This window comes from Aotus nancymaae, unplaced genomic scaffold (genome assembly GCF_030222135.1).
Source record: "Aotus nancymaae isolate 86718 unplaced genomic scaffold, 86718_ANA_hifiasm-v0.15.2.pri h1tg000003l, whole genome shotgun sequence".
Taxonomy (NCBI): domain Eukaryota; kingdom Metazoa; phylum Chordata; class Mammalia; order Primates; family Aotidae; genus Aotus; species Aotus nancymaae.
The window spans coordinates 10,282,478-10,301,269 of NW_026988414.1; the positions used below are offsets into that span (position 1 = coordinate 10,282,478).

The 18,792-nt window shown below is 51.8% G+C and overlaps 2 protein-coding genes across 2 annotated transcripts in view; one reads left to right on the plus strand and one right to left on the minus strand.

The window, feature by feature from the left end:
• The window catches only part of DAB2IP (DAB2 interacting protein), a 214,115-nt gene that overhangs the window by 67,254 nt on the left and 128,069 nt on the right, over positions 1–18,792 (minus strand). The window lies entirely within an intron of this gene.
• LOC105721057 (protein XNDC1N-like) lies at positions 11,357–12,392 on the plus strand. Its single transcript, XM_064378366.1, has one exon. The coding sequence runs from the start codon at positions 11,707–11,709 to the stop codon at positions 12,355–12,357; it is 651 nt and encodes a 216-aa protein (XP_064234436.1). The 5' UTR covers positions 11,357–11,706; the 3' UTR covers positions 12,358–12,392.

Here is an 18,792-nt window from a genome sequence, read left to right on the forward strand (position 1 = left end):
CCGGGGGCTGCCCCAGGCTCACAAGAGACCCCGGCCCATCTTCATGAGTGCTTGCTATGATACACACATGCACAAGGCCCAGCTCCGTATGAGACTTGCCTTCACTCAGTCTTCCTGGTAGTTGCTAGGAGCAAAGGAGACAGAGTTCCCACTCACCGCTCATCATTAGAGGCTACAGAAATTCACCAAATAACCTGACAACAGCAAAGCAGCCACTCTGACCTGGAGGGGAGAGATTGCAGGGATGACCATGGGAAATGTGTGGCACTGAATCACCATGCCTACCTTGGCCCAGTGACTTCCACCTTGGTCTTTGGCCAACCTGGGACACCTGTTTCCCCATCACATTCCTGGGTCTCAGGAATGTGGCTCCTGGCCTCCACCTCCAAGGAGGCAGGAGTAAGAGCAGAAAGCAGAGGTCTAGGTACCACCCCCAGGATGCCCACTGGTGTCTCCTGGCAGCACACTGGGGTGCTGGGACTGGGCTGGATCCCCTCAGGTCCAGTCCCTCAGGGCACTGCTATTTATGTGAAGAACTAAGCAGAATTCTTTTGGAAGTGGACTCTGAGCAGGACAAAGAGGTGGGCTCTGCAACCAGCCCATATACACACAGCCTCCAGCCAGGAAGGGCTGCAGTTCATATTTCACAAGGGACAGGGAACAGCCAAGCAGACCTGAGTTTGGGATGAAACTCAGCTTCCAGCCACCAGCAGTAGCAAAGCATCCCAGGCCAAGTTCCTGCCTCACCTGGGGTTCAGCTGCACACCAGGTTCTGCCCTACAAGTGGCCCTAGGGGCACAGTGTGGCCTGGCTCCCTGAGCTGGCAGCAGGCAGTGGTGCAGCCAGCTCAGGAAGATCAAAGTACACCCCACTACCACCATCCCTTAGAGAGGCCTGGGACCCTCTCAGAGAGGGGAGAATCCAGAGCTACTAACTGGGGATCTCATACTTGAGTGGGTCTCAGAATCACCTGGGGCTTATCAGGAATACAGAATCCAGAGCCCCCCTTAGACCTGTGACTCTGACTCTCCCAGGGTGGTCTCCGGAATCTTTTTACCAGGTTCTCATGGCACTATGATGCTCAGCTACATCCAGGCACCAAGACAAAGTGGGATGCCTCTGGTGCTCCTTTATAATGCCCACAGGAAATGCCTGGACTCTCCCTATCTGCTGCTGCCACTCCTGAAACCTTGGGGAGTTTACAAGGACTTACAAGCACCTTCTGGTGACCATGCCGCCACCCACCTCTGCAGACAACTGATAGGCCCTACCTGATGACAGGCCAGCTGGGATTAGAGGCAGGATAAACTGACCCATTTCATGGAGAGAGAAGTGTGTTATGTTTACAGAGCCTTTTCAAAGGGGGGTCATCAGTTGACTTGGCATTTTGATCATCAGAAAATTACCCAAGTCATGTTGTCATTAAAAGGAAGCAAAGACCCAAGAAGGCAAAGAGGGCTGGCTGTGGCTGTTGAGGGCTCCCCCTTTCTAGAGTCCTATAACCCTCTCACTGCGAAGACACTCAGGCAGCCACCATGCTGCACCCTGCCCTGCAGGAGCAAGGTCCTTGACCCCAGCTAAAGAGGTACCTCAGGGCATCAAGTGCCAAGGCCAGCTCCCTGAAGCAGGTGGGCATGCCCCTTAGCGTGGGTTACACAGGCCCGTGTTCAAATCAGGGCTCTGCCATTTAAGGGCTCTATGACCTCTGATAAGTCTCTTAACCATCTTCAGTCCCGGTTTCCTCGCTTGTGAAATGAGAAATATCCATTTCCTAGGATGGCCAGAGGGTTGAGGCCATACAGGTCCCCTTGCAGCCCCTCCTGTAAGACGCACTGGGTCTGCACGAGTTCTCGCACTGCCCAGAAGATTCTTCCCTGAGAGCCCAGCTTACTCCTTTTGTCATCAGGGAGGCCATCGCCACCACCCCCGCCAAATGAAACCCTCCAGATCGGGGCTCTCACTGCCTTCAGGACACATGCCTTATTGCAATTACACAGTTACCTGTTGGTCAACTGCACTCCAGTCTGTGTCCTCCACTAGGGGAGGAGCTAGGACTGGTTTTGCTCACCATTGCATCCCCCAGCTTAGCACCATGCCTGGCACGTAATGGGCCCTAACTGAAGAGTATCCTCTCCCTTGAGACCAGGCTGTCAGAGCGCCTGTCCCATTGCTGGCTCCTGACTTGATCACTCAGCAACTCTCTGAGCCCAGCCTCTGTAAGATTCGAATCGGTGCCCTGCCCTAAAAGGGAGGCTCATGGCGCCAATAGCTGCCTGCTTGTTTCTCTGCTGCTTGGGACTCGGCCTTGCATAGCTCTCCAGATTTCTCATAGTAACACCTTCTCAGAGTTTCGGAAGCAAACCAAAGTCATTTGCCAACTATTTTCTCCCATTAATCTCACAATGCATTTGCTATTTTCCCTCCATAATGACTCATTTAGCAGCAACAGAGCAATTAGGCAGACCACAGAATATTGATTTTCTAAGTGGGAGAAATGTCAGCACAAACATCACTTCATTGTCTGTCTTGGGCCGTCTCTTGCTATATGACAGGGTGGACCCTGGGAAGGCTGGGTTGGATGTACTGCCAGGCTGTGGGATCTCAAACAGAAAAGCAAAAGCATGGTGTGTGAGAAGGTGAGTAAGTGTGTGTGATGGCAGGATGATGCGATCAAATGATCATGTCACATGATCCCACATAGACCTCAGAACCCTGGGAATCATAGTGCCCATTTAAAAATGAGGAGATAGAGGCTCAGAGATTAGGTGACTTGCTCCAGACCATAGAGGAAGTCGGGGCGTTGGACATGGACCTGGGTCCATGGGTCAGCAGAGCAGGATTCTGTTCATCAGACAGCCCCCGTGTGGCTTGCTTTGGGACCAGAATGGAAGTGTCAGGTGTGGCAGTGCAGTACCTTTCATGGTGTATGGTATAACCCAAGGAGATTTCTGAGATATAAAACAGTTGGCCCAAGTCCTGAAGTCACATCTCAGCCCCGGTGCAGCCTCTAAGCCCAGCTGCTGTGAACAAGTTCACTCCAGGCTCCCCTGGTCATCCACCAGGCTTGTCCAGTGACTCTCAGAAAGGCCTGGAGAAACACAAGCCAGCTTCACCCCCCTGCCCCACTCTTTCACCCCTGTACCACCATTACTGGCCCAAGATGAGTGCCTACCCAGCTCCTGGGGCACTTCAAACATCCCCACCCTATAACAAGAGGGCAGGAGAAGGAAAAGGGTGAGAGTCGGGAAAGGTGTGATAAGCAGGCATCTGGTGATTTTAGGCCCATATCTATGAATGACTCCAAAGCCAGGTCCCACAGCTTGGAAACCTTGAAGCAAGGCTTTTGCTCACTCCGACCTCCACCCCCCAGACACTCCAAGCAAACTGGGAAGGGCACTGTGAGAGCAACAGGTCATTAGGCCCCACCCCAGCCAACATACTGACATTTATCCAGGGAGCAAATGGTTTCTTGGTGGCCAAGAGGAAAGAGCTGAAGGACCAGCTGGAAGACATGGGTTTAAATATCAGCTCTATGTGCCCCTGGGTGAGATAATTACCCTCTCTGGGCCTCAGTTACCTTACCTGTAAAATGGAATAATCCCTGCCCTGCCACCTTCCTAGCTGTTGTGAGGGCCCTGTGGGGAATGATAGGGTGCCACATCAATGCTGGCTGGGGAGGCTCCACAAAGGGGGAAGTTTCCAAGAGTTGGCACTGTCCTTCAAGGGCAGGGGCCACTCCAGGTGGAAAGAGCTCCCCATTGCTAGAGATGCGCCAGCACTCTGGAGTGCCGGTGTGGATGGGAAACAGAGTATCCTGTACTCCCTCCCAGGGGCCCAGACACACACTCACACAGTATAAGGAGCCATGCATTGAAGGAACTGATGGACTTGGTTCACTGGATGCTGCCCTGACCTGTTTGGACTGTGGAATTCCCTCATCCCAAGCACCCATTAACATCGTAAGCATGTGCTCAGCAGAACCCCTTTGAGAAATACTCAGAAGTTTTGGAGCAAGGCCTTTCAAGAGTATTCGTGGCTTGGAGTGACTCTAGGACTTTCCCCAATGTCAACTACATGTTGGGGGCAGGCCCACCCTTTACTCTCCTTTCTAGGGTGACAGGGAGACAAGGCCATGTGTCAGAGGGAAAATTCACTTCAATGAAACACCATAAAAAGGGACTTAGAAATCCCAAATAGCAATCACTCCCAGGCTACCCCTGACTTTAACAAGCCCAGAAACTGGGAGGGATTGAAGAAGGGCCCCAAGCAGAAATACCTCCCCCTCCCCTATTCATCTGAAAACTCGCCCTCACTGCTTTTACTCTCTGCATAAGCACTGCTCCCTTTGGGCTGCCAGAAAAGAGGGCTAAGACCCCACAACAGCTGATCACACTTCAGAGAAAAAGGGTTAGTCAGACCACAGAAAGCAGGAAGAGTAAGAAGCCTAAACCATCTGCGTGCTAGAAAACCCACGTGTGGATCCTGGAAGAAAGCACACTGCCCCCCACCTGCCCTTTATCATGCTACAGGAGCCATGCAGACACACCAGAGCCAGCCCCCAACCCAGTGCCCTCTCCTCTCTCTGGGGGCTACATGCCAGGAAAGGCTGAGGAGCCCGGGAACCTTCGGCTCCCTTGGAATTGCTCCGGCAAACCCATCCATGGCAAACCCATCCATAATGGTGCAGACTTTGCTCCCAGCAAGGACAGAGCTTTATTAATTATTCAGGGGACGGTACAATTATGCAAATCTGTGGGCAGCCTCTGCCCTACCACTGCCTTCTGCAGAGGGAGTCTAGAGGGGGGATGGGGAGGCCGAGAGCCCAAGCTGCCAGGTACACGGGAGCCGCCCAGCCTGCAAAAAGGGGAATAAACCCCCATACCCTAGGCCTAGGCTCATTCCAGACAGACCACTCCCCACAGAGGGCTCTCTGACCAGAGCCAGGGCCCATCCCACACACAGGAGAGCTGGTAGCTGCTTTGAAGAATCATGTTGAGGACCTGGGATGCCTTTTTCCAAATACATGTGCCCCACTACCTGTTGCTGAGCCAGCAATGCCATCATTCAAGGCTTATTGCTGCAGGTCCTAATGGCAGGGAACACTTCCAGAGCTTCCTCCGAAACATGCTTCTGAGGAGACATACATCTCAAATGAATGTTTACCAACTAATGTTCTGCAAAATATGACTGCTCCACAGATGTTAACAGCTGCTCCTGGGGTGGGGCAGGGGACAGGAAACCCTGGATTAAACAAAGCGAAACTGATTTCTTTATTGCAGGACTTCTCAGGGCCTTTAATTTCCTGGGTCACAAATGATTTCCCAAGAATGAGGAAGCAAAATTTGAGGATGCAAAATGTATTTGAGCACACAATCACCCCACTGGAGTAAAACATCAAGTCTCACCTCCAAGAACCTCTGGAACTGAGTTTGAGATATTCTGGACAGACTGCTTCCTGGTCCTTTTTGGACTATGGAATTCTCTCATCCCAAACACCCATTAACATCTCTAAGAATGTGGTGTTCCATGGAACTTGGTTTGGGAAGACACTCCTATGCGTGCTCTGAACAATAAGCAGCAGAGGTACAGAAGACAGCAGGGCCTTTCAAGTGCACCCCTGGCTTGTACAGGCTCTAAGACTTGCTAAGTTCTCTGCCAGCTCCATTATTCCTCAACTCTGAAATTCTCTGAAGTAGGTTTTCACTATCCTCATAAACAACCATGACATTCATGGACTTTATGATCCTAGGGCAACTGAACAAGACTGCCTCAGGCAGGCTGGATGGGCTTCTGGCAGAACATCTGGCCCTAGCACTACCACTTTCCTACATCACATCCAGTCCATGGAAGGCGGTGGCACCAGGGAGCATGGCCTGCAGCACAACAGGTGACCCCCTTGGTGAGTCTGCTATAGTACTGCCAGGGTGGCTGGAGGTTTCAGCACCAGCTTCACCTATCTTCCCACAGACCCTGAACAGAGGCTGGTGGGGGAGCCCCTGCCCACCATCACCATCATCCTGCTTGCCTTCACCCTCCTAGGTAGTGATGGAAGTCAGCTCTATGTTCTGACCTTGGAGGAAGGGAAGTGCTACGGAAGGCCACTTAGCCTAGCCACGACCCCTTCTTCCACCTGCCCCAACTCATCTGGCATTGTAAGTCAACAGATCCAAATGCAGCCACAGCTCATCACCTCTGCCTAGATGAAAAGAGGTGTGGGAGCCCAGGACCCTGGGGGAGCCACAGAAGAAGACACTTGAATAAGTGATAAGCTGCAAACAGGAGGGGCCGTCACTGAGTGGGGCCTGCCCTCACACCCTGATGACTCCATCTTAAGGCCTGCCTCCACTGCCACCCCTACTGCCTTAGGACTTTGGCACCCACAGCAGCCCCCTGCAGAGCCCCTGGTGCCCCTGGGACACACTTCCGAACCTCCTGGCAGCTGCCACATCTCTCACCTGGGAGACAGAAAAACATTCTACAAAGACCTGGATGCAAATCCTGTCTATGTCACTCACCTGCTGTCCAACTCAAGGCAGGTGACTTTTACCTCTCAGAACCTCAATTTCCTCACCTGTAAGATAAGGAGAGGGCGGTACTGTGCAGCAGTTAAAAACACTGGCATGGGAGCCAGACTGCTTGGGTTTAATCCTAGCTCTGCCATTTCTAGCCACGCAACTCATGCTTCCTCAGCTGTGCACCAGGGACAGTGACCGTATATGTCTCACAGGCTGCTGTGAGGGTGAAGTGAGTTCAACTCTGTGAAGTGCAGAGAGCAGGGCCTGGCACACAGGATGTGCTCAGCCATGTCAGCTAATATACCAGAGAGGGCCCTGGCTGTGGACCCAAAGAGATCTAGATTCCAAATCCACCCCGAGGCTCATCCTGGCTATGTGATTTTACACTCTGAGGCCAGTTTCCTCACCTGTAAATGAGGGGAGCATAAAATGAGGGTAGTCAAAAGAATTAGAGATAGTGCATATACATTGCATAATGCCTGGCACACAGATGCTTGGTAAGTGACCAGGTGGTAAGTGATCACTTGGTAAGTGATCACTGACAGAACATGTCATGTGAAACAGGGCACATAAGCACAGGCTGTGTAGAACGGTACTTGATGGGTATATAATAAAGCTAACTGACTGGGTTTGAAACCCAACTCTGCCACTTATGAGCTGTAGAACTTGAACAAGCTGCTCCATCTCTCTGTGACTCAATTTTCTTCTCTGTAAAATGGGGATAGTAATAGCACCTATCCTTCAAAGCACTGTGGTAAGAATGAGCTGAGCAAATGCACAAGAAGGCACCAGGAACAGAGCCTGGCCCATCCTGAGTGGCCACTCAAGTCCAGTGGGTGGGGCTAGCACAGCATCAGAAGCAGCTTGCCATGAAGAGAGCAGGATGAAAGGCATCTCCATCCCACCCTGCTACGATGGCTCCATTCTCCAGCAGCTCGAGGGGCTTCATGACCTGAATGCAGTAAACCAAAGCCCAGGAAAGACTGGGCCTTCCCTATGCCAGGAATCCTGGGCCTTGAGACATTAGTTTCTGTTTTTGTTTTTGCTTTACTGAAATAGAGAATCTGAGGCTCAGAGGGAAAGCAGTTGGTGGAGCTGGGCCTTGGACCAGCTCTGGGAGACTGACTCAGGTGCACCTGCTATTAACCTCCACGGCAACTGGCGGTATGGAGGACGGAGTTTTGGAGTAAGACAGCCCTAGGTTCAGAGTCCAGCTGCCTGCCTCACAGGCCCAGATCCCCCATCACATCCCACAACCCTAGCGGTGCCTGGCCTCCTTAGTTGGGAGTGCAGCCCACCCTACCTGGCCTGGTCTCTCCAAAGACAGTCACTCTCTTCCCTGAGCCAAGATCTGCCAAAGGGTCTGGAAGACTCCACTCCCGGGTGGGAGCCAAGGGTACATGGTCCAGCCCTAAAATGCAGATGAGTTCTGTCCTATGGAATTTTACTTGGAAGACCTTGAATTGCATTACCGCCACTCGCTTGATCCTAAGTAAATGAGTACACTTCCCTGAACCTCAGTTTCCCCACCTGCAACCAGAAAGTCAGCAAGAAGAGCAGGCCTTGGTGGCGCAGGTGGGCCGAGCACTGGACCTGGAGTTAGGAGATGAGTTCCAGCACCCCTTGCCTCTGCTCCTTCACCTCTCTGAGCCTCACCCACCTCAGCTGCAAAATGTAGATTGGTCACAGATGCCCGGACTGTTCTAAGCACCCTCACCAGTGTGGAGGAGCTTTTCACAGTGGGAGCCCAGTGCAGGCATAGAAGGGGGCTACTGAAACTCCTCTGAGGAGGGTTTATTTCAAAAGGCATCATAGCCTTAAAGAAAAAGGGCATGACATGCTACTGGTGGGATCTTGACATCAACCAGGGAACGGACTTGCCTGGTTACTAGGTTTCCTCCAATGTGTGATTCTGGGACACTCACACATTGGGTTTCAGTTTCTACACCTGTGAAATGGGAAACAAAAAGCCCTCTTGCTATGAGGAATCAGTAAGAGTACAGCACAGGAAGTGCTTAGGCAAGTCACCAGCACACAGTTGGGGCACAATTCCTGCACCTCTGCAAAAGGAGCAAACTTTGGGGAAGCAAGACTGACTACCTCACCCAGAGAGTCTAATTCAGAAGGTCTGGGGTGGAGTCCGAGAATCTGCATTTTATCAGATGTCCTGGGCAATTCCTCCTTGGACAAGTCCTCCTCTGCCCTTGGTTTCTAGCACAAGAGTAGGGATTTAGTCATAGGCACTTAGTTTCCTGATGAAATGTGGGGAAGTCGGAAAGAGGGAAAGAAAGCACAAAGGGGAGTAAGGAGCAGAGGGGGTGGGGCTGGGAACAATCTATTAATCAATCTCCTCCCCAGCCAGAAACAGTAATTGTTGAGGCTCACACATCCTTCACCTGCTAACAATCTGCAGCTGCAATACAACGCTCTGATTATGAATGTCAAAAAGGCAGAGCATGAAATTAACTTCCCTTAGTCAGTGGGCACAGGGAGACACTACACTAATTCACTGCCCTCAGTATGAAAACTCCCCATGACAATGTCGCATCAAATTAGGGCCCATGCTACCCTGGTGCCATCTCTATCTCTCCCCAGTGCACTCTTTTACAATCAGGCCCAGCCTGAAAACAAGGGCCCTGCTTGTTCCAGAAAGCTCAGGGCAACAGGCTGGGGGTGATGGGTTACCTGGGACAGGAGGAAGAAGGGCTCTTTTGCTCCCCCGTGGGGGCTGCCCACTGATAAGGGGAGATGGAAGATCACTGTGCCAAGGAGTAATCACTCGGCAGAGCGTCTGATGCAGGGATGTACCACTAGCCCCACTTGAGAGATGGGAAAACTGAGGGAAGTGGCAGAAGGGTGGAGGTGGCAAAAACCTACTCAGGTTGCCTCTGGGGGAACCTCAAAAAAGTACAGCCTGAGGCTGCCCACTGGTCCATCCCTCTTAAAAAATGTAAGCATATTCAGTTATTCACTGGCTAACTCTAAATGTCTCTGCACAGGGCACAAAGTGATGTGTTGGTTCCTCCAACCAGCCTACTGCCAAGGCACTGTCATCAGCTGAGGTCTATGAGGTGATGACCCTGGGGGTCTTCAGAATGCAAGCCTCCTAAGCCGGCACAGGGAGGGGCAGGAAGGGAGGTCTTATTCCTGGCCTGCCCTCAAGATCAGGCCTGACCTCCAGCCTTGGGGTCACTTCTTACCCCTTCCCCAGGGAATTCTCAGGTAGGGTGCCAGGAACCTTTGTGGTTGGGGATGGACCCTGTTTCCCTCTCCCTCCCATAGGTTTCACCCCATCGCCCATGTGGCCCAGAGGGGCTATCTGGTGCACACTGGTGGCTTCCACAAGGACGTGCACGTGTGCATGCCCAGGTGGCAGGCGGCATGGCCTGTATACACAAGGGAGGACAGCCACATGCCCATGGAGGATAGAGGTGCCCTCTATCTCAGGAGGGGATGGTAACACAAGCACACCCCAGCTGGGAGGGAAAACTTCCCTATCATTTCCATCACTATAATCTCCTGTGAGTTTCCAGCCAGTCCTTTGAGGTAGGTGGGCGGGCACAATCACTCATCTTGATGGATGAGTGGAAGGAGGGTCAGAGAAGAACCGTGGCTTGCCCACAGTCACAGAGGCAGGGCCTGAGCAAGAGCCCAAGGAAGGGATGTGCAAGCAAGCTCTCACATCACACATGGGCCACAGGTGACTCCACCATGAGTTCAGAGGGAAGCAGAGAGGAGGGAGTTGGGCCCTTGGCGGAGATTTGGCTGTGGAAAGCTGCCCCAGGCTCCCAGGCTCTGACTGGGGGGTGGCTTGCCTGTAGGTGGTAGCCTAGAGGCCCCTGGAGGGGTGGGAAAGCAGAGCAGCCAGTGACTGTCCCTCCCATAGCCCAGGCCTTGGGCATGTCACCTGGCTGCAATAAGGGTGGTGCAGCCCCACTCCAGCCCAGGTTTGCTATCCATACCTCCTTACCCCACTACTAGGCAGATGCTGCCCAGAACACCTCAAAGATGGATGCACTGATGGCCAAAAGACTAGAACTACCAGAGGTTCTTCATGCAAGGGGTACATTCACTTATCCACAGCCAATCACTACAAGCTAGCGGGCTGGCAGCTCAGAGCAGGGGAGAAGCTAAGCGCACCCTGCCACCCTGGAAGGAGTCACCAAGCTGGGTGGGGGAGCTGGATGCTTTTCCTTCTTGCCTTTTTGGTCTCTTATGATATCCTCCAGTTCTGTTCTGTGGTCTTCTAAAATAGCCATTAATTAGAGCCTGGTAATTAACTTTCTGGTTCAAGTAATATTTTGCAAAGGAATTCCATTAAAGAGTCAATTTGCATATTCTAATATGGGGCCTGGAAATAGGCAGGGCTACTTGGAGGAGAATGGAAGCGATCCCACGGCACCCCTCAGGCCTGGCACCTGGGCCTGGGTTCTGCCTGGTACCTGAAGGTGAGATGGGAAGCAAAGAGTTGCTGTCTGGGAAATTCTCCCCAAGAAGGTAGAGAGCTTATTCACAGACCGGCCAGCTCAGTGTCTGTGCACACTTGGGGCCAGGTGCAGTGGCTCACACCTATAATCCCAGCACTTTGGGAGGCCGAGGTGGGCGGATCATGAGCTCAAGAGATAGAGACCATCCTGGCCAACATAGTAAAACCCCGTCTCTACTAAAATACAAAAATTAGCTGGGTGTGGCGGCATGTGCCTGTAGTCCCAGCTACTTGGGAGGCTGAGGCAGGAGAATCGCTTGAACCCAGGAGGCAGAGGTTGCAGCGAGCCGAGATCGTGCAACAGAGCAAGACTCCATCTCACAAATAAAAGAAGAAAGAAGGGGAGAATAGATTGGTGGTCCACGATCGGAGGCAATGGTGGCTCCTTGAGGTCCACGGTCCCGGAACCATGATGCTGCTCTGAAGTGTGGGAGATCATGAATATGACAAAAATCCACATCCTTAAAGAGCTCACTACTTAGTGCAGAGGCACACAGGGTAAAAAAGCAATTACCAGAAAATGGCAACAACAGTTTTTATAAGGGAAGGCATTCTGAAAGAACTTAATCTTGTGAGAACTACAAGCAGTTTGACAGGAGTAATGTGAGGATTCTTGCTTTTCTAGAAGCTCACACATAGTCAGTGACAGAAGAAATCTTGGGAGAAAGGGTTTTTGCTTGTACTTGACACCGTGCTGGGCCCACCATGGCTCCTGTGAAGATCAGCCACGTGGTATCATTTTCTTCTCAGGATCCCAAATATCCTGTAGAGAACTTGCTAAACCCAGACAGTCCAAGGAGACCTTGGCTCAGCTGCCCTCAGGACAAGAGCGGGCAACTGAAAGTAGAACTACAGCTGGAGAGGGCAGTGCCCATTGGCTACATTGATGTGGGTAACTGTGGCTGTGCATTCCTGCAAATTGATGTGGGCCGTTCTTCCTGGCTCCTGGACAGACCTTTTGTCACCCTGCTCCCTGCAACCATGCTAATGTCTCTAACTGATTCAAAGCAGGGGAAGAACCGCTCCGGGGTCCACATGTTTAAAGATGTTGACTTCCTGGCTCCAGCCTCCGGAGAGTCATGGGGTCGACTTCGCCTGGCCTGCTCCCAACCCTTCACACATCATCAGTCCTTTGGCCTGGCCTTTCTACGGGTGCGTTCTTCTCTGAACTCCTTAGATGACCCTGTGGAGGGTCCCTCAGCCCTTGTGAGCTCTGTGCTGAATCAGGGTTCTTCTGATGCTCAGGAGTCTGGTCCTAGCCCCTGGCTAGCTAATCCTTCCATCCGGAGGACATTCTTCCCACATCCCCATGCGGACACCAAGGAAATTTCAGACCTCAGGAATATCCTAACATAGCTGCAGCCAGGGACTCTAGGGCGTTCAGCCCACATGGTGCTGCCACTTGTGGAGAGACCTCCCCACCTCACCCAGCTTCTCCCTCATCCTCATCATCATCGTCCCAATCTGTACTGTGGGTGTCCTCCCCAGAGGACTCACCCCCCATCTCCTGGGTTCAGTGCCCTATCTGCCAGTTGCATTTCTCAGCAAGAGAAGTAGAAGAGCATGCCAGCATGTGTGGGGACTTTCTATGACTCTATGACTGAGATTGGGACTAAATCGCTTGACAACTGAGAAGGGTTGATGAGGCCAAAGCTCCCTCTCTCTCCCCTCCTCTCTTTCCCTCAGGACTCTGCCTGAGGACACCTCTGTGCCTAACCTGATCCCCATTCCCAGTTGTCAAGGCTTCTGTGACCATGGCACCTGATTCTCCTAAGGCCAGCTCTGTTCTTTTCCCCCTTGGAAGTCTCCTGCCTGACAAATAAAATCCTGTGGTATGCTGGGAAAAAAAAAAAAAAAAGAAGAAAGAAAGAAAGAGAAAGAAAGAAAGAAAAGAAAAGAAAGAAAGAAAAGAAAAGAAAAGAAAGAATACATGCACACTGGTATGCACATGAGTGCTCAAAGCTCAAAAAGAGAACACACTATACACATGGGCACAACAGGGTATCTGTACACAGACATGTACAAACAACTGGTAGATGTATACCTAAGAAGAAAACACATGATAATAACAATGGTAGCCAACACTTACACTGAACACACAGATTGAATCATATGCAATTGCCTATATTTGGCCTCCAAAAACAGCTACTTTATAAAGTCTCACCCCATATGATGTGCCAGGCATTGTTCCAAATCTTCACCTGTATTAACTCAACTAAATATATAGACATGTACAAGGACATTAACATATACGCACACCTTCATGAGGACAAGTGCATACTTGAAAGACACACAAAAAAAGTACACAGACATACAGATACTTGTGCAAAGAAAGGCTTCTCCAGCCTTTGAAACCCCAGCCTGGCTTTCTCACTAGCTAATTTCCACCGTTCCTAAAAATATTGCCCAGCTCGGATCTTGGGAAGGTACACGAGGGAGCTGCAGAACTAAAAGGAGGGCAATAAAAATGAGAAAGCAAGAAATAAATTGATTCTTCTATACATCCAGGTCGTATTCTGTGGCTTTCCCCTTCCTCTGTGGAGATGAGACTCAGAATCATGTGCTCCCGTGCTGGTCAGCCCTGCCCCCAAAGGTGCCCATGGGGCTCAAGTATAATGCTGCAGTCGGGAGGGGATCTGGTTCCAATGCCTGGCTTCTGCATAGGCCCCACCTCCGTGCCTTGGACTGTGTGCCTCAGTTTTCCTGGCCATAGAACAGCCCTTTCACTGTCTACCTACCCTGTAGGCCAGAAGACCTCTCAAAGTGCTTTGACAGGGCCTCTTTATGATATAGGGATGAGGAATTAAACCTGATTTCCTTATGAAGCAGAGAGGAGGACAGAAGAAGGGAGGCAGAGGAGGAAGGGAGAGTCAGGTGAACCTTCCTTGCAGGTAATTAGTGAATTCCCTGTCATACCTCTTGGAAGGCAGAGGCTCATTTCTCATGTAGGATCCACCTACAATGGGACCTCTCAGAGCTGGGGAAGACCAAATAGAGCAACCAAGAATCCTGTAAGAGGCTTGTCAGAACACTCAGGCAAAGGACAGGAATAGACAAGTCTCAAAAGAAGCACCACCACTGGCCATGAAACTCAGGAAAGCAGTATTCAATCACCAACAAGCAAATGAATGCAAAGAACAACAACAAAATGCCTTTTCCTGCCTATCCAAATGACAAAGACTGTTCTAACGATGACATCCAGTGTTTTGAAGGGTGTGAGGAAACAGGTGAGCACTCTCAAAAATCACTGGGGGTGTGTGAATTATTACAGGTTTTCAGTGGGTGACATTTTTCTTAAAAAAAAAAAACCCTCAAACTATTCATATTTTTTGACCGAGTAATTCTAAGATTTTATGCTTTGGGAAAAATCAGAAACATAGAGGATTTAAATCCTAGTATCATTTTTAATAAAGAAAAACTAGACATAACCTAAATGCCTAAATGATTGAAAACACGGATGACCCAAACAGAAGATGGAACAATGAACTTTTAAAATTGATTCTTAAAACACGTATGAGAACTTTGCTTTCCCAGGTATAGGCAGGAATCCCCAGGAAAGTGTCTTGTGCTTTAAGTAATAACGGCTGTTTCTTACATTTAAGGCAATAATGATCCTTCTTATAGCTCAATCCACCTTACCAGGCACAGCAACATCTATTATCTCTTGAACCTCAGGATGAGGCCACATGATTGCTTATTATTCCCACACCGTAGATAAGAAAACTGAGGCTTACCAAGATGTGGTGGCTTAACCTTACCAATATTAACTGAAAATCTATGACATTATTAACCTAACCTCTTTCACACATTATTACTTGATTGAATTTGAGAAACATTTAAGAAATGTACAAGACCCGGTATTAAATGCCAAAGAAACAGCACTGAACTGGACAATTTCTATGAAATGTGTGCTGAAAGTATTAATGTTAAAGTCTTCAGCAACATGATTATCATCATCCCCATTCTGAAGATGAGCAAACTGAGGCTCCGAAAGGTTACGTGACTTGAAGCCCCAGGAATGCCTGGCTTCAAATCCAAAGATCACATACATTCCATTACTTCTGGCAATTGTGTAAACTGCACTATCATCTTGACATCACCACGCTTGACAGACTAGTCCCAAAAAAAGGACCAGGCCCTCCCTGTCTATAGTAGGGGAGGGAACAAGGGCAAGAAACACCAGACGTGGGTACCCAGCTCTGCCTGGTAGAAAGCAGGAAAACAGACCCTAACTTCCATTTCCCTGTTCCTCATCAACCTTTCTCACTCTCCCGCCTCCAGAGACTGTCTCACAACAGGGGCAGAATTGATTCCCGCCTACTCAGGGCCAGGTGAGGGTCCCTGGAAGCTGCCATCCCCAACATCCAAGTACCGTATCTCCCTCCCTAGTCCCACATCACTTGGAATTCCACCATTAGTAACTTTCAGGTGTAGGAACACCAGCCAACACACGCATACTCTGGAAGGAGGAATCGATCCCTAACTCTACACATAGCAGCCTTGCCTACCTGCACCAGTGCTGCCTGCGTTTATGAGCTAAGCTCTGCACCAGGCCGAATGGGAAGAATACGATGTAGGGTACAGCCACTTTAGAGTAACTACTGGAATAAGTTTAGACAGGTAGCATGCCAAAGGAGGCATATTCCCAGCAGGTGTGGAGGGCTAGAGTCACCCAGAAACAGCATCAGGAGAGACAAGGAATGAGGAAAGCATAATATTGCTAGCTGACCCTCCTAGCTCCTCAGGAACATTAATAAATAAATGAATGACTTGGAAATTATCCTCTGGGCTGGCAGAACCACATCCTCTATCACTTTTACCAACATTAAAACAGCCCCGTAAATGAAGCGGCAGCATTTCCAGTCTGCAAAATGAAAATGCTTTTACCGGCACACCTTTCACCTGGAAAGCGCTTCAAGCAGCATGTATTTCTGTTACCCAGGAGAAATGATCACCTGTCCTTGGTGCTTACTGCCAAAGCCTCTGAAGAAGAAATGACTGTCTGAGGGACCCAGGGACTGTGGAGACCAGCTGGCAACCTCCCCTGAGGCTGTTTCAGAAGAATAAGTCCAAAGGCTCAAGCCTGTCCTACAGCCCCCAGCCCCCAGAGCCCAGCTGTGCCCACCAAGGCCTGTCTGGCCTGACCCCAGCCTCACAACCAGACAGCAACCCTCACTCCCAACCAGCCAGGTTCGGCATCCCCACACCTGAAACCGACTCCTTTTCCAGGGAGCCAAAAAATCCCAGCACAGAACCAACTGGTTTCCAACCTCCACATGAGAGAATTCCAGCGCAAAAAAACCACCTCCCCAACACAGCAGCTTGCAGAGCACGCAGACAGCATTCAACAAAGCCTCTTCAGCAGCCATATAAACCAGACAGATTCATCTAAAGTCAGAACTCAAGCGGCTGCCTTAGAGTGCCTGTGCTGCTCATCTACATGAGAAGACCATGGGGACAAGGGTTCCCACTCGACACCCTAGAAGCCCCTACCCTCCTTCCTATTCCTATCCCCACCCACTCACTAAGGCTGGCATCTTGGCACTTACCCACTCCATAGCCAGAGGCATGGCAGCCAGCGGGGGTCCCATGGAGCCAGGACACAACCCTTCCTTGCTTCTAAGCCAAGCCAAAGGCAGCCCATCCTACCCTCCCAGCCTTCAACAGCACAACCACACCACATCAGAGTAGGGAGAGGCACCGCTCCTCTCATCCAGGTTTGGCCATAAGCTGGGGCGGGGGTGGGGTCACCACAGTTATTTTTACTCACTGAACTCCAAACAGGATGACTCCAGGGACAGCCCCGGAGAAATTTCTGCCCATCCATCCCAGTAGCAGCCGACGAATCTATTCCTAAGCAAAGCAGCAAATCAGGAGACCCTAGTCCTGGGAAAGCCTATTTCAGCTCCAAGGCTGGGTAGAGGGATTTCAAACCCACTCTTTCTGCTTGTCCATGGGAAATCTAGGCTCCCTTCCTTTGCCAGCGAACCCACCAAGCCAGATTTTGTTTATAGAAAATTAATAAGACAATTCCACACCGCTGCCAGTGACATTCTGCTCCAGCCGCTACCATTTCCTACCGTTTCCAGAAACAGGCTTGTAGTTTCACTCCCAGCCCCCACTCTGCGCCCCTTCAGCATGAGGCAAGGCTGACCTGATGCCAAGTGAGGAAGGACCAGCACAAGGTGGTCTTGGCCATGCCCCGACCTCTGGCTAGGGTGGCCAGTCAGCACTTGCTGGCTTCTAGATATAGGCTTCCCGCTGTAAGGAGGTAAACATGACATGCATGCCGCCTGCTCCCAGGAGGGCAGACACACTCAGAGGCCAGACTGCCTGCTGCCTCTCCTGCTCCCCGGACAACCACCACATGCACACAAAATGGGGTACGTACACAAGCCCCCGCATGCGGGTGCAGAGGGTCCTGACCCCCGCCAAGGAAAGCGCAGAGAAGGGCATGTTCCTGGGGAAGAGAGCCGAAGGCAGGGGCCGGTCGGAGGGAGGAAGGCAGCAAACCGGGTGGCCTGCCGCCCAGACAATAACAAAGATGGGAAGCGAGATTTTCAAAGACGCAGTGGCTGCACCCAGCGCTGAGCTCTGGCCTGGCTGCATCTTCCTGCCAGGGCACGCCTGGTCCCCTGGGGCACCACGGCCATCAGAGAAAGGCAGAGGGTCCCGCCTCAGGCTGGGCTTGGCAGCTGGGGCAGGAAACCAGCTGCAGGCAGTGGTGAGGATGCACTGGTGAGCGCGGCTCTGGGCCGATGGAAATTAAAGGTCTAGCCATTCTACCGGGAGGTGGGAGTGTTCCTCTCCAGGAAGATGCTAGGGGTCAGTTAAATAGTCACTCAGCCTTGGGCAGGAGTTGGGCTATAACTTGTACTCCTCTGCCTGCTAGAACCAAGGGGGAGGGGAGAGACATTTTCATGCTACCTATGCCTCCCCTACAGCGAGTGCCAACACAGACACAGCCCTACGAAGGCAGATGCCAGTGGTCTGAGATGTTCGGGCTGAATGCTGAAAAGGTTCCCCGGTGCCTGCTGGTACTTTCGCCTCCACAGGCTGGGCAGGGACATGTTCTAACTAGCACTGGAATCCATCACCATGCCTGTGCCTAAGTGGAAAGGTGCCTGTGGCTGGCACCACTCGGGGAGGACCTGGGCCCTGAGAGGATGTGTCCGCCCAGTGCCCCCTGGAGGACAGGATGGCTTGCCCTTGCGAGCTGAAGCCTGCTCCTTTGCCAGTGTCTCCCGGCAGGCTGAACCTCCTCCTCCTCCCTCTCCCCCTCTGCCCCACCAGCCACCTCCCCACGGAATTTCCACACCTGCTCGCGTCTGGCCCAGAAGAAGGAAACAGGGAGCAGGAGACACCCCTGAGAGTGGAGAGGTGAGGGAGGGAGGGAGGGAAGCAGCTGCCCACACTGGAGAGGAGGTGGCCCTGGCTCCCCAGCCTCAGGCTATGCCCCCAGCTCAGGGCCTGGGCACTGCCCGCTCTGCTCGCCCCAGCCCCCAGCGGAGCACGCGCCCTACTTAGAGCAGATGTGCCCCCTAAGTGGCCCAGCCCCCTGCTCCTCCCCTCCAGATGTTCACCCTTCCCCTCACCACGGGCAGCGCCCGGTCACGGGCAGCGCCCGGTCTCGGCCAAACCCGGCCGAAAATGCCTTTTGTATCTGATATCCAGGGGCTCCGGAGGCAGGGGGATGGGTCCGGAGGCAGGGGGATGGGTCCGGGGGCGGAGGCGCCACTTCCGTCCCCGGCTCGGGCACCGCACGGCCGGGGAAACAATGCCCACTCACCT

Bases quoted from the DNA above. Each gene is read 5' to 3' on its own strand.
- LOC105721057 (XM_064378366.1), top strand. From the start codon at position 11,707: ATGGCTCCTGTGAAGATCAGCCACGTGGTATCATTTTCTTCTCAGGAT.